The sequence below is a fragment of the Salmo salar genome, chromosome 06 (assembly GCF_965601325.2).
Source record: "Salmo salar chromosome 06, fSalSal1, whole genome shotgun sequence".
Lineage (NCBI taxonomy): Eukaryota > Metazoa > Chordata > Actinopteri > Salmoniformes > Salmonidae > Salmo > Salmo salar.
Window position 1 is genome coordinate 78800001 of NC_138296.1, and position 16337 is coordinate 78816337.

A 16337-nucleotide genomic window follows, 5' to 3' on the forward strand; every position below is an offset into this window, starting at 1 on the left:
GCTACACCACAGTAGCTACACCACAGTAGCTACACCACAATCTCTCCCAGTATTATTACTACGTATATACACACTTCTCAATGCGCTAGACGTCTTCACTGAATCCTACTGTTCTCAGTGTACCAGTTGTTCACACACAATGACCTATTGATCTGCTCTTGCTAAATCTATAGCATATTCCTTGTGACTGATCTGCTTTAAGTCTATACCATGCAGTCTCTCTACCCCAGCCCAGTTGTGAAACCCTAATCCTAATCCTTCCATCAGCCACTCGCTGGTCACTCTGATTTTGTCCTGTCCCCAGACTATCTGCCCCATGTAACATTCACACTTTCTCACCATCCTTACTCTAATTCAGGGACACAGCACAGAAAGAAACACACACACACACACACCACACACACACACACACACACACACACACACACACACACACACACACACACACACACACACACACACACACACACACACAGACTTTCAGTCTCCGAAGGTCAGTCACTTTAGGCAATATAGGAGAATATATAAAAACCAATTGAACTAAACATGAATTATACATGAGTATGGATTAGTTGAATATACATTGCTGCCTAATGAAATCTATATGTCTACATGACAAAATAGGGAGGGAGGAATGGAAGGTGAGTGGAAGGTGAGTACAGTACAATAGACCCACATTGTTAAGACGCTATCATCTTCTCCTTGTCTCAATGGTCTTCATGCTACTGACAGTAGAAACCCATGGATAGAGTCCCACCATGTTACTTTTACATTCACAATACATTGTTGTGCCAAATGTGGTCCTCCTAACCAGGGCCAGTTAGCATACTGTAGATAGGTCCTCAAGGTAGATGTTTTCTCTATGGTGTTTTAGGGGTTTCACAGGCAATGGCTCAAACTAACCACAAGGTGAAGCTGTAGGCCCATACAATGAATCCCCCAACTGATCAGAACAGAATGCACTGTCACAATGAGACCAATCAATGATCCATCTCTGACGTAGAGAGAGAGAGAGAAAGAGAGAGAGAGAGAGAGAGTGTGTGTGTGTGTGTGTGTGTGTGTGTGTGTGTGTGTGTGTGTGTGTGTGTGTGTGTGTGGTGTGTGTGTGTGTGTGTGTGTGTGTGTGTGTGTGTGTGTGTGTGTGTGTGTGTTTGGAATATCTCTCTGACCGTGACTCCAATGGCTCTGACATTAAGAGAGTCTGTCTGTGAATGGCAGGAACGAGATATGAACACAGAGCGAGAGAATGAGGAGAAGATGGAGGAGGAGGAGAGGATGGAGGAGAGGATGGAGGAGGAGGAGAGGGTGGAGGTAGAGGAGGAGGAGAGGATGGAGGAGGAGGAGGAGAGGATGGAGGAGGAGGAGAGGGTGGAGGTAGAGGAGGAGGAGAGGATGGAGGAGGAGGAGAGGGTAGAGGAGAGGATGGAGAGGAGGAGGAGGAGAGGAGGGAGCAGGACGAGGAGAGGATGGAGGAGAGGATGGAGGAGAAGAGGATGGAAGAGGAGGAGGACAGGATGGAGGAAGAGGAGGAGGAGAGGATGGAGGAGGAGAAGGAGGAGGAGGAGGAGAGGATGGAGGGAGAGAAAGAGAGAGGGAGAGAAAAGAAAAGCTTAAATCAATGCTATCCACTTCAGCCTCTCTGACTGCCAAGAAATACAGATGCTCTCTCTGTCTAGGAATGTATGTATGTATGTGTATGTGCGTGTGTGTGTTTTGTGCGTGTGTACATGTGTACATGTGTACGTGCACGCATGCGCGTGTGTATGTGCAAAGACACGATAAACCAAATTCTTAGTCAAATCAAATGGACACTACAGTGACATTATTAAATAGGTGACCTTTCAACACTGGGCAAACATCTCTAGCATTAATTAAACTAATTTGTTATTGAAGCTGAATAATACAGTAATGCAGTTTATTGACAGATAGATCATCAGAAGTCAGGAGTGGTTTCTACTGAACACTGAGCACCATTCACTGTCATTGGAAGAAGTTGACTTGGTGAGAATCCAGTGGTATTAACACCTCCAGTGATAAGATGTATGATGTCTTGGTTCTCTGTGTATTGTGTCAACTCTAACTCTGCACTTCCCTGTTCAAATAGACATTTCAGCACATGAAATGCATGCAGATAAGATCTCTCTCTCTCACCCCTCTCTCTCTCTCTCTCTCTCTCTCTCTCTCTCCCCCCCTCTCACTCTCTCCCCCCCTCTCTCTCTCTCTCTCTCTCCCCCTCTCTCTCTCTCTCTCTCTCTCTCCCTCTCTCTCTCCTCCCTCTCTCTCTCTCTCTCTCTCCCCCCTCTCACTTTCTCCCCGCCCCCCCTCTCTCTCTCTCTCTCTCTCTCTCCCCCTCCCCCTCTCCCTCTCTCTCTCTCCCTCTCTCTCTCTCTCCCTCTCTCTTGCACGCTCTCTCTCGCGCTTCACTTTCGCTCTCTCTCTCTCGTGCTCTCTCTCGCGCTCTCTCTCGCACTCTCTCTCGCTCTCTCTCTCGTACTCTCTCTCGCTCGCACTCTCTCTCGCACTCGCTCTCTCGCGCTCTCTCTCGCACGCTCTCTCTCCTGCTTCACTTCTCTCTCTCTCTCTCTCTCCTCTCTCTCTCTCTCTCTCTCTCTCTCTCTCTCTCTCTCTCTCTCTCTCTCTCTCTCTCTCTCTCTCTCTCTCTCTCGATACTGGTCCTATCCTGTTTGATGCAGAAATCCTATCTCTTCTTCATATGTCCACCAGGCACCTGAACGCTGCTCCTGAACCAAAATAGCTCTGTCATACAGTACTTACATCAAACTTTACTTCACACTTCAAACTTCTCCCAACCATTGCCAGTTAACAAGTTCTAATTCATCAACTTCAGTCATAGACACTGTAAGGTGACAGTAAACCACCATATACTGCAACCCCACGAAAACCCCATGGACTAACGGGACAACGCACAGCAAATGAAGCAGCACGTTTGAAGACCCTAAACTCAGGTTTAAAATAACAAGACGCACCCAATGTTTCAGTTTGCAGACAGAGAGAAATGACCTTGCCTCAACATTATTCACCCACCTTTACCAACATATCAACAGCACTGCCTTGTTAACACAACTTCAACAGCCATAATACTCCACCTGTGAGAGGGAATGAATCGTTTCCCTGTTGGTCTCCAGTGCTGTAGCTCTCTCTCTCTCTCACACACTCTGACACTGGTAGTCCCCGTCTCTCTTCCTGTCCTCTCTTCTGGCCCAGCTAACACTTTCTCCCACCTGCTGCTTTCTCTCGTCTGTGGTCTGTGCCCAGGCTCCAGGCCCCCCTATACCCACCAACAAACCCCCATCCAACAACACCATAACTCTCTCTACCCAGCTGCAACTCCTGGAACCCAGCACGCCCGACACACACACACACACACACACACACACACACACACACACACACACACACACACACACACACACACACACACACACACACACACCACACACACACACCACACACACACACACACACACACACACACACACACACACACACACACACACACACAGCCCCTATCCAGATCTTGTTTCCTCCGTCACATTCCAAGGGGTGGCCCGTTGCAGTGATATCCAGCTGTCACTAACCCAGTAGCTACACCACAGTAGCTACACCACAGTAGCTACACCACAGTAGCTACACCACAGTAGCTACACCACAATCTCTCCCAGTATTATTACTACGTATATACACACTTCTCAATGCGCTAGACGTCTTCACTGAATCCTACTGTTCTCAGTGTACCAGTTGTTCACACACAATGACCTATTGATCTGCTCTTGCTAAATCTATAGCATATTCCTTGTGACTGATCTGCTTTAAGTCTATACCATGCCAGTCTCTCTACCCCAGCCCAGTTGTGAAACCCTAATCCTAATCCTTCCATCAGCCACTCGCTGGTCACTCTGATTTTGTCCTGTCCCAGACTATCTGCCCATGTAACATTCACACTTTCTCACATCCTTACTCTAATTCAGGGACACAGCATAGAAAGAAACACACACACACACACACACACACACACACACACACACACACACACACACACACACACACACACACACACACACACACACACACACACACACACAGACTGCCCTTCTTCACCACTGTCCCTGTGTTACTACCTTTCAGGGTCAATTATCCCCAGTACTTGACAGGATCTGACACCATGAGGGTGTAAAGCTAACAGACAGGATATTACATCATGAGGGTGTAAAGCTAACAGACAGGATATTACATCATGAGGGTGTAAAGCTAACAGCCAGGATCTGGCATCATGAGGGTGTAAAGCTAACAGCCAGGATCTGGCATCATGAAGGTGTAAAGCTAACAGACAGGATCTTGCATCATGAGGGTGTAAAGCTAACAAACAGGATCTGACACCATGAGGGTGTAAAGCTAACAGCCAGGATCTGGCATCATGAAGGTGTAAAGCTAACAGCCAAGATCTGGCATCATGAGGGTGTAAAGCTAATAGACAGGATCTTGCATCATGAGGGTGTAAAACTAACAGACAGGATCTGACACTATGAGGGTGTAAAGCTAACAGTCAGGATCTGGCATCATGAGGGTGTAAAGCTAACAGACATCATCTGACACCATGAAGGTGTAAAGCTAACAGACAGGATCTTGCATCATGAGGGTGTAAAGCTAACAAACAGGATCTGACACCATGAGGGTGTAAAGCTAACAGCCAGGATCTGGCATCATGAAGGTGTAAAGCTAACAGCCAAGATCTGGCATCATGAGGGTGTAAAGCTAATAGACAGGATCTTGCATCATGAGGGTGTAAAACTAACAGACAGGATCTGACACTATGAGGGTGTAAAGCTAACAGTCAGGATCTGGCATCATGAGGGTGTAAAGCTAACAGACATCATCTGACACCATGAAGGTGTAAAGCTAACAGACAGGATCTGACACCATGAGGGTGTAAAGCTAACAGACAGGATCTGGCATCATGAGGGTGTAAAGCAAACAGACAGGATCTGACACCATGAGGGTGTAAAGCTAACAGCCAGGATCTGACACCATGAGGGTGTAAAGCTAACAGACAGGATCTGACACCATGAGAGTGTAAAGCTAACAGACAGGATCTGGCATCATGAGGGTGTAAAGCTAACAGACATCATCTGGCATCATGAGGGTGTAAAGCTAACAGACAGGATCTGGCATCATGAGGGTGTAAAGCAAACAGACAGGATCTGACACCATGAGGGTGTAAAGCTAACAGACAGGATCTGGCATCATGAGGGTGTAAAGCAAACAGACAGGATCTGACACCATGAGGGTGTAAAGCTAACAGCCAGGATCTGACACCATGAGGGTGTAAAGCTAACAGACAGGATCTGGTATCATGATGGTGTAAAGCTAACAGACAGGATATTACATAATGAGGGTGTAAAGCTAACAGACAGGATCTGACACCATGAGGGTGTAAAGCTAACAGACAGAATCTGGCATCATGAGGGTGTAAAGCTAACAGACAGGATCTGACACCATGAGAGTGTAAAGCTATCAGACAGGATCTGACACCATGAGGGTGTAAAGCTAACAGACAGGATCTGGCATCATGAGGGTGTAAAGCTAACAGACAGGATCTGACACCATGAGAGTGTAAAGCTAACAGACAGGATCTGACACCATGAGGGTGTAAAGCTAACAGACAGGATTTTACATCATGAGGGTGTAAAGCTAACAGACAGGATCTGACACCATGAGGGTGTAAAGCTAACAGACAGGATCTGGCATCATGAGGGTGTAAAGCTAACAGACATCATCTGACACCATGAAGGTGTAAAGCTAACAGACAGGATCTGACACCATGAGGGTGTAAAGCAAACAGCCAGGATCTGGCATCATGAGGGTGTAAAGCTAACAGACAGGATCTGGTATCATGAGGGTGTAAAGCTAACAGACAGGATCTGGCATCATGAGGGTGTAAAGCTAACAGACAGGATCTGACACCATGAGAGTGTAAAGCTAACAGACAGGATCTGACACCATGAGGGTCTAAAGCTAACAGACAGGATCTGGCATCATGAGGGTGTAAAGCTAACAGACAGGATCTGACACCATGAGAGTGTAAAGCTAACAGACAGGATCTGACACCATGAGGGTGTAAAGCTAACAGACAGGATTTTACATCATGAGGGTGTAAAGCTAACAGACAGTATCTGACACCATGAGGGTGTAAAGCTAACAGACAGGATCTGGCATCATGAGGGTGTAAAGCTAACAGACATCATCTGACACCATGAAGGTGTAAAGCTAACAGACAGGATCTGACACCATGAGGGTGTAAAGCTAACAGCCAGGATCTGGCATCATGAGGGTGTAAAGCTAACAGACAGGATCTGACACCATCAGGGTGTAAAGCTAACAGACAGGATTTTACATCATGAGGGTGTAAAGCTAACAGACAGGATCTGACACCATGAGGGTGTAAAGCTAACGGACAGGATCTGGCATCATGAGGGTGTAAAGCTAACAGACATGATCTGACACCATGAGGGTGTAAAGCTAACAGACAGGATCTGACACCATGAGGGTGTAAAGCTAACAGACAGGATTTTACATCATGAGGGTGTAAAGCTAACAGACAGGATCTGGCATCATGAGGGTGTAAAGCTAACAGACAGGATCTGGTATCATGAGGGTGTAAAGCTAACAGACATGATCTGACACCATGAGGGTGTAAAGCTAACAGACAGGATCTGACACCATGAGGGTGTAAAGCTAACAGACAGGATATTACATCATGCGGGTGTACAGCTAACTGACAGGATCTGACACCATGAGGGTGTAAAGCTACATGATCCACACACCAATATTAACCCTTTCACTGCCACAGTACAGTTTGTGGTCAAATGGAATAAGAATATTGAAAAATATTTATAATACAAAAAAATGACTGACCTTAATATTACGAAGCATTGTAATGAAACAGTCCTCTGAAGACAGGGGTTGGTGGTGGGCTCAAGAATAAAAAACATCTCACCACTACCGACAACCCAACCCCAGTCTGGCTAGCTCTCCCTATGTAACCTGTAACCCAGAGCTCTCTCTCTCTCTCTCTCTCTCTCGCTCGCTCTCTCTCTCTCTCTCTCTCTCTGTCTCTCTCTGTCTCTCTCTCTCTCGCTCTCTCGCTTTCTCTTTCTCTTTCTCTCTCTCTCTCTCTCTCTCTCTCTCTCTCTCTCTCGCTCTCTCTCTCTCTCTCTCGCTCTCTCTCTCTCTCTCTCTCTCTCTCTCTCTCTCTCTCTCTCTCTCTCTCTCTCTCTCTCTCTCTCTCTCTCTCTCTCTCTCGCTCTCTCTCTTTCTCTTTCTCTCTCTCGCTCTCTCTCGTTCTCTCTACAGAGATGTTTTAAACATAGAAATGCTGTTAGCGCTTAGCGTTAGCCTACTTCTGGGCTCCAATGTAATGTATTGGGGATGGGGGTTGAAGGAGGAGGGGGAAAGAATAAATAACCAAAGTAGTGCTTCTCCTTTTAGAGATATGGAGCATTTCCACCTGGGAGAGGGGAGAGAGTGCATGCATACAGATCCAAACCTTCTAGAGAAGAGGAGAGGATGGAAGTACGAGGGGAGGGGGTAGGGGAGAGGGGAAGAAGGAAAGTAAGGGAGCAAGGAGAGGAAAGGATGAAGGAAGAAAAGGGATGGAGGAGAGGGAAGGGGAGAGAATGAATAAGCTATGCGTGCCAGCCAGAGGGTGATGATGGGAGTTATTTCAGCATCAATGACCTCCCTAACCCTACACACACACACACGCACACAGGCACACGCACATGCACACGCACACGCGCACACTCAAACGTCACATTGACCTTTTACTCTGTGTCCCTTTACTCTAGGAGACTGCCAGGCAGAGGAAGATGCACACACACACGCACGCACGCACGCACGCTCACACGCACGCACGCACGCACACACGCACACACACACATACAAACGTCGCATTGACCTTTTACTCTGTATCCCTTTAATGAGACAGCACTAGGAGACTGCCAGGCAGAAGACACACACACACACACAGCTAGACACAGTGCTGGGGGAACCTGCCAGCCAGGCGTAGACTAGCATCAGTCATGTGTCATTACGACCAGGAGAGAGGGACATCAGAGGGGACATCAAGCCAACGCAGAGAGGACACATATAGCACAGCCCACCCTGTGACTCAGCCACACACACATACACACACACACCAGGGCTTCCGGAAAACGTGTGGCGAGGCGACATTTGCCACAGCCCTTTTCAATCAGGTGTAGCGCCACACCGCTGATTTAGGTTTAAAAATATATATTGACGCAAAGCCTTAAAAAGAGGGGCACAGTGCTGTTCTTTAGACAGATTTGTCTCATTTGCTTAATGATTTGACAACTGGCACAACTTCTCCTTCTCCGCTCCACTTTCCTCCGGTTGCAACCTGGTCTCATTTCGTATTATTCTTTACATAAACCTGAGACATACCATTTACATTTATGTTATGTTTTGTATGGTTATATAAGACCGATAGATACTTAAGGCAGAAACTAAAGGAGGGTGATTGGTCAGGGTGGATGGATGGATGGGCATATAACGCGAACCTCTAGCAACCCAAAGTTTGCAAGTTCAAATCTCATCGCAGACAATTTTAGCTAATTAGCTGTGGTGTAAAGACAAAATACTTTAAAGTACTACTTAAATCGTTTTTTGGGTATCTGTACTTTACTTTACAATTTATATTTTTGACAACTTTTACATTTACTTCACTACATTTCTAAAGAAAATAATGTACTTTTTACTTCATACATTTTCCCTGACACCCAAAAGTACTCATTACATTTTCAATGCTTACAGGACAGAAAAATGGTCCAATTCACGCACTTATCAAGAGAACATCCCTGGTCATCGCAATAGCCTCTGATCTGGCGGACTCACTAAACACAAATGCTTTTTTTGTGAATTGTGTGTTCGAGTGTGCCCCTGGCTATCCGTAAATAATAAAAAAGAAAAGAAAATCTGCTTTGATTAATATAGGGATTTTGAAATTATTTCTACTTTTACTTTTACTTTCCAGATTTTAGCAATTACATTTACTTTTGATACTTAAGTATATTTAAAAACAAATAAATTTAGACTTTTACTCAAGTAGTATTTTACTGGGTGACTTTCACTTTTACTTGAGTCATTTTCTATTTAGGTATCTTTACTTTTACTCAAGTATGACAATTGGGTACTTTTTCCACCACTGCTAATTATAAAAGACTTGATAATTACTTACTACTTTTTAGCTAGTTTGCAACTACTTAGCATGTTAGCTAACCCTTCTCCTAACCCTAACCCTTTTAGTTAACCCTAACCTTAATCCTAACCCAACCCTAACCTTAACACTAACCCCTAACCCTAACCCCTAGCCTAGCGTGCTAGCTAACGTTAGCCATCTAGCTAGAATTTGTAACATATCATACGTTTTGCTAATTTGTTACATATTGTATGTATTGCAAATTCATAACATACTGTATATTTTCAAAATTCGTAACATATAATATGAATTATAATTCCTAACATATTATACAAAATGGGTGATGGACATCCACAAATGAATACATACCATACGAAACATAACATAACATAGAGTGCCTCGGATTTAAGTACAGAATAATATGTAATGCTCTGAGACCAGGTTGCCGGTATTTATTTAGCAAGCGCGGTAACCCATCACTCCCAACAGAGACAAGCCAAAACTCTTCCATAAATGTAGCAGCCTATACACCTAAACACTAGAGATCTGACATGCTGTCTGATCAACTGTGGGCTCCTAACAACAGCTGCATAGTCTAGCCTACTATGCGCCCTGCCCTCTGGCCAGGGTAAATGAAGCTCTAACCTTGTGTACTGTATTTAAAGCTCCCATTAGTTTCTGAGAAAATGTGAATGGGATCAAATGTGTTTTATATTCAAAGTTGGGCTGACTGGGCTACCTAGACTTTTTCAATCCAAAAGTATTAACTGGAATGAGTCAATAAACACAATAGCTGACATAGACTGAGTTCATTTTTTATTAGTCCTACAGTTGCATAGGGGAGGACTACACGATGCAAACCTGCATAAAGCAAGCTCAGCCCTGTGAGTTTTATTGTCCAACAAAGACACACTTTCTCTGTGTCTTTGTATAGGAAACACCCCTAGTTGTTCTTTAAAATATAATTCATATGAACAAGTACAAGGTTGCTGCAGTTTGACAGGGTTTTCATCCTCCCCAAGTCCAGGAGTTTTTTTTTTTAACCACGTGATCAGAAAAACTCTGGTCCATCATAGCCCACATTAAACCTTTTCACAACAGATTAACCACGATATACCTTATAAGGTCTGGAGTTTTACGTGGTTAGGTTACCAAGAAAAAAACGTCCAATTTTTCACCTTGTTGGCTCGGGTATTCAAAACAGCAACCTTTCAGTTACTGGCCCAACGCTCTAACCGCTAGGCTACCTAATGTTCTTCTTGAAATGGGAAAACATAATTATGCCTTATTGTGCCTTCACGACCCAGAAACTGCACATCATATGTCATTCATTTGTGTGGAGAGAAACATTGATGAGTTACCGGATGAGAGGAGCTGCAGTGTGTGTGCGTGTGTGTGCGTGTTTGTGTCTATGTGTATATGTGAGCTGGAGTGAGTAATGGAACTGTCTCAGGCCAGTTGGGAGGTTAGTTGTTGGTTGATGTGGTAGGGCAGGGAGCGTTCTGAAAAACATGCAAACCCTTATGACCTATTTCTCTACTGACTCTGTATCAACCCTGGGTTCAAATACTATTTGAAATCTTTCAAATATTTTTAGCATTTGCTTTACCCTGCCTGGAGGGCCAGGTGGGCGAGTTTTACACTTTCAAGGCTTTTCTAGTGGTTCCATGGCAACAGACAAGCTCAATCAAGCACAGATGCAGTATTTGAAATGATTTAAAATTGTATTTTTTTTTACACAAATCTGCTCTTTATAGCAGGCCATGGGAGCATGCATTTCACACCCATATATCCACATCAACGCTGGCACATCTTGGAAAAAAATACTCAATAAAAAGAAAATGAACAGCATTCCGCTACCTATACAGAATTGTCACTTTTCGGGGTCATGCATATGAGAGATAAAATATGTAATATGTACTATGCCCACCACTCCCCTCCCAGCCACCTAAACACACTACTTCCACCTGAGGACAGGAAGTGTGCATGTGGACAGGTAGTTTTGGAGAGATGTAGTTAAAGAACAACAGCGGTGTGTGGTTGTGACTGTATGTGAACAAAAAAAGGAAAAGGGAAGTGAAGGGTAGTAGAAGTCATACTTTTCGCAAGGGTGTTTCGGCCGACCGGATTTTCTTGGGAGATATCTGTGAAGAGAGCAACAGAATTAAAGTCTTGTTTACCCTCTTCAGAGATATCTCCAATGGCAACAGTGTTGTTCTAGAAAGTTTCACAAAAAAAATGTTTTTGTGTAGTTGCTGCAGATGTCTAAAACCTTTTTTAAGTTAGAGGTAGAATGTCAATTGAGGTTAAAGGTTAGACAGGAAGTATTGAAATATATTTCTGATGTCATATCTTGTGATGGCATGTCCTCTCGCTCCTATTCTCCCAAATGCCAGTGGCTCCTCATAGACTAGCGTAGCTTAGAGGATAATGCTAAAGATAATACCCATATTTCTTTGAATAAGCTACCGCTACAAATGTAGCCTAGAGTTGTGCAATGCAGCACTGCCAAATACGGACCATTTCAAGACCGGTAAGTTTAGAAGCAGTAAGGCTAAGCAGGCTACGTATAATGCTTATTTATTTATCTAAGATGATGGTCTATTGCTATGAGAATATTTATATTATATTTATATTAAACTGTCGTTAAGCCCGATGTGACATGGGTCTTCTGACTAAGTGCTTAGCTTCAAGGATTATTTGCACTGTTGTTGTCAATCAACGACAATTCTTTATCAATTATTTTGTCAGTACCAGCTATTCAGTTTGATTACTAACTATCAAAACAGTTGCTGAAACGATAAAGTGTATGTCCGTGTTGTGTGTCGTTGGCTTATGTCAGTTTATTGTACAGCGAATAATGACAATAAATAAAAGTGCAAGCGGGTGTAGTGACACACAGGGTGTGAGGGCTGAGGGCCGGGGGGCAAAATATGCAGTATGAGTGGGACTCCACAGACAGGGATCAGGAGAAGAGTAGAACGGCTACACTGACACTAGCACAGGCTGGGCCAATAGGTCTAGGACGCCTATTTACAACAGCTAGCACAGGCTGGGCCAATAGGTCTAGGACGCCTATTTACAACAGCTAGCACAGGCTGGGCCAATAGGTCTAGGACGCCTATTTACAACAGCTAGCACAGGCTGGGCCAATAGGTCTAGGATGCCTATTTACCACAGCTAGCACAGGCTGGGCCAATAGGTCTAGGATGCCTATTTACAACAGCTAGCACAGGCTGGGCCAATAGGTCTAGGATGCCTATTTACAACAGCTAGCAGCCACATACTAAACAGAATCCCTTCAGAAGCCCCTCTAATGCTTCCTAAAGGAGTAGTGTTATATACAGGCATTACAATTTCAGGGACTGCTGTGGTACACTAGCATAGGCTAAAGCACGGTGGTGAAATGCTTCTGACTGTTGAAGAGTCAATTTGCCTGTGTATTAATTGTATCTGGCCCTATCGAATAAACTAGCATATAAATGAGTCATTGAAGCACAACACAGCATAGGAACATTTAGGGACAAGGCAGAACACAGACACAGTCACAGAGGAGGAAACACAGGCAATTCACTTTACACTGTCATCTGCAAAGAGATTGTATCCAATTTGTTTTGTCAAGACAAATGATAGGATATTGAATTTCTCTAAACAATTACTAGTTACGGCAGCAGTTTTGTTATCTGCACGTTTGGCAATAAGCTCGCCACTGGCCAATCAGTTTGTCCAAAGATACCTCCGACTTTTGTTATCTGCACGTTTGGCAACGAGCTTGCCACTAGCCAATCAGTTTGGTCAAAGATACCTCCGACTTTTGTTATCTGCACGTTTGGCAACGAGCTTGCCACTAGCCAATCAGCATGGCCAAAAATACCTTAGTCTTTCATGGCCATCCAATCATCCCCTTAGGTGTTGGTAAGTCAGTTATAATAAGTCGATTGTAAACAGTTAATTGTGCAACTGGCTGAATTAAAGGTATGTAAGTGACTGGAGGTATTAGACACTCCCAGGATCAATAATGGAACACTGAAGAATATAACAATCAACCTGTGAATAGATTAGTATTTCTGGAGAGCTCAGGTACTATCAGAAGTTCAAGATCTATATCTTTTATCTAGGTCTATGACTTCTTAGAGCCTTGAGGAAGCTTGTACATGTTGTGGAACAGCCTGGTCTCATAGACTAGACGTAACATAGTAAATGTACATCCGGGTACACTTAAATTAGTATGATATGTTATTTTGGTATGGTTACATAAGACAGAAGGTTACTTAAGGCAAAAACGAAAGTAGGGTGGTTGGTCGGGGTGGATGGTTGGCATATAACGCGAACGTCTAGCATTTAATTAGGTAATTAGCAACTTCGCAATGGCTTACTACTTTTTAGCTACTTTGTAACTACTTAGCATGTTAGCTAACCCTTCCCCTAACCCTAACTTTAACCCGTTAACCTAACTCAAAACCCTAACCTTAACCTTAATCCTAACCCTAACCCCTAACTCTAACCCCTAGCCTAGCTAACATTAGCCACCTACTTAACATTAGCCACAACAAACAGAACGTAACATAATGTACGAATTGCAATTCAAACATATCATACAAAATGGATGATGGACCTCCAAAAATGAATACATACCATTCGAAACGTAACATATCATAGCATCCCGGATTTACATTTACTATGTTACATCTACCCCGTAGAAGAATTGCCCATCTTCCCTTCACATAAAGACAACATAACAGCTCATAACATGTGAATGGAGCCAGACTGGTGCTCAAGGACACCCGGTGTGTATAGATAGGTACAGTAGAGAGAGGGAGAGAGAGAAGGGGGGCATAATATATAGAGAGGGAGAGAAATGGAGAGGGAGTGAAAAGGAGAAAGGAAAAGTATTTGTATTTATTATGGATCCCCATTAGCTGCTACAAAGTCAGCAGCTACTCTTCCTGGGGTTCAGCAAAATTAAGACAGTTCTATACAATTAAAAGCATTACATTTCACAACAGATTTCACAACCCATTAAGTAAAATATAATATAAGAAAGGGGATTAAAAAGGGAGATAGAGAGAATCCGAGGGAAAGAAATAAGGAAAGAGACATGAATGAGAGAATAGAGACAGACAGAGAAGCACCGTTTGTCCACCCGTTACTCTACCTTCATAGGAGCCAGCTGTATGGGCGTGATATAGGAGGGGTCTACCATGGGCTTTGGCCTGTTGGCTGTGTCTGCCAGGAGACTCTGCCATTGCTGGGGCAGGCCCGTGAACTTCTGCTCCCGAGCATCGAAACCCGTGTGGACCCGGTGCTCGAAGTTAGACGGAGCTGAAATCTCCAGCCTCTTTTTCTTCTTCCCAAACATGCTGGAAAACCTGGACAAACCTGGGAACAAACAGAGATGTTTTTATTCAAACCTGGGAACAAACAGAGATGTTTTATTCAAACCTGGGAACAAACAGAGATGTTTTTATTCAAACCTGGGAACAAACAGAGATGTTTTTATTCAAACCTGGGAACAAACAGAGATGTTTTTATTCAAACCTGGGAACAAACAGAGATGTTTTTATTCAAACCTGGGAACAGACAGAGATGTTTTTATTCAAACCTGGGAACAGACAGAGAGATGTTTTTATTCAAACCTGGGAACAGACAGAGATGTTTTTATTCAAACCTGGGAACAAACAGAGATGTTTTTATTCAAACCTGGGAACAAACAGAGATGTTTTTATTCAAACCTGGGAACAGACAGAGATGTTTTTATTCAAACCTGGGAACAAACAGAGATGTTTTTATTCAAACCTGGGAACAGACAGAGATGTTTTTATTCAAACCTGGGAACAGACAGAGAGATGTTTTATTAAAAAAAACAAGTAGGTCCCGACAGACAGACACAGCAGACTTAGCGGTCCAAACCCACTATTTGGGAAACACCGTATTCGATGAATAAGTACATTATGAAGTCGATATACTGTATGTTATTGGGACACAGGCTGCAAGAGATAGTCGAGATATCTCCCACTTCAACACTTATAGCATCCTTAACCTTTACTTTATGTTCCTTTTTGCAGTATGTTTCAGTGAGGTAACTAGCTGGAGAAGTGGATGTGGGAGAGAGAATCAATGGTTTAGCCTAGTTAGTTTATGCAGTACAATAAAATCTTAGCAAGTATCCTCACTGGGAGATTTAAACACACACACTGCATAAGTGCATGCACACACACACACACACACACACACACACACACACACACACACACACACACACACTTCACGTACTAATTAACATTGAAAATCAAGTCTGAAATTTCAAAGTGGAAATGACAAACTTCCGAAGCCTTTTTGTATCCCTGTCTTCCTGTCTCACTCCCCTGTAGGAACATTGTCTTCCTGTCTCTCTCCCCTGTAGGAACATTGTCTTCCTGTCTCACTCCCCTGTAGGAATATTGTCTTCCTGTCTCTCTCCCCTGTAGGAATATTGTCTCCCTGTCTCTCTCCCCTGTAGGAATATTGTCTTCCTGTCTCTCTCCCCTGTAGGAACATTGTCTTCCTGTCTCACTCCCCTGTAGGAATATTGTCTTCCTGTCTCTCTCCCCTGTAGGAACATTGTCTTCCTGTCTCACTCCCCTGTAGGAATATTGTCTTCCTGTCTCTCTCCCCTGTAGGAATATTGTCTCCCTGTCTCTCTCCCCTGTAGGAATATTGTCTTCCTGTCTCACTCCCCTGTAGGAATATTGTCTTCCTGTCTCTCTCCCCTGTAGGAATATTGTCTTCCTGTCTCTCTCCCCTGTAGGAACATTGTCTTCCTGTCTCACTCCCCTGTAGGAATATTGTCTTCCTGTCTCTCTCCCCTGTAGGAATATTGTCTTCCTGTCTCTCTCCCCTGTAGGAATATTGTCTTCCTGTCTCTCTCCCCTGTAGGAACATTGTCTTCCTGTCTCACTCCCCTGTAGGAATATTGTCTTCCTGTCTCTCTCCCCTGTAGGAATATTGTCTTCCTGTCTCAGTCCCCTGTAGGAATATTGTCTTCCTGTCTCTCTCCCTGTCTCTCTCCCCTGTAGGAATATTGTCTTCCTGTCTCTCTCCCCTGTAGGAATATTGTCTTCCT

General features: G+C 43.9%; 1 protein-coding gene across 1 annotated transcript in view; it reads right to left on the reverse strand.

The window, feature by feature from the left end:
* Positions 1–14631, reverse strand: part of LOC106608064 (serine/threonine-protein kinase PAK 5) — a 63556-nt gene extending 48925 nt beyond the window's left edge. Inside the window, exon 1 of the mRNA XM_014205744.3 lies at positions 14391–14631. Within this exon, the coding sequence (XP_014061219.3) occupies positions 14391–14594 (204 nt within the window). The 5' untranslated portion in view covers positions 14595–14631. The remainder of the gene's footprint in view (positions 1–14390) is intronic.
* Between the last annotated feature and the right edge of the window lie 1706 nt (positions 14632–16337).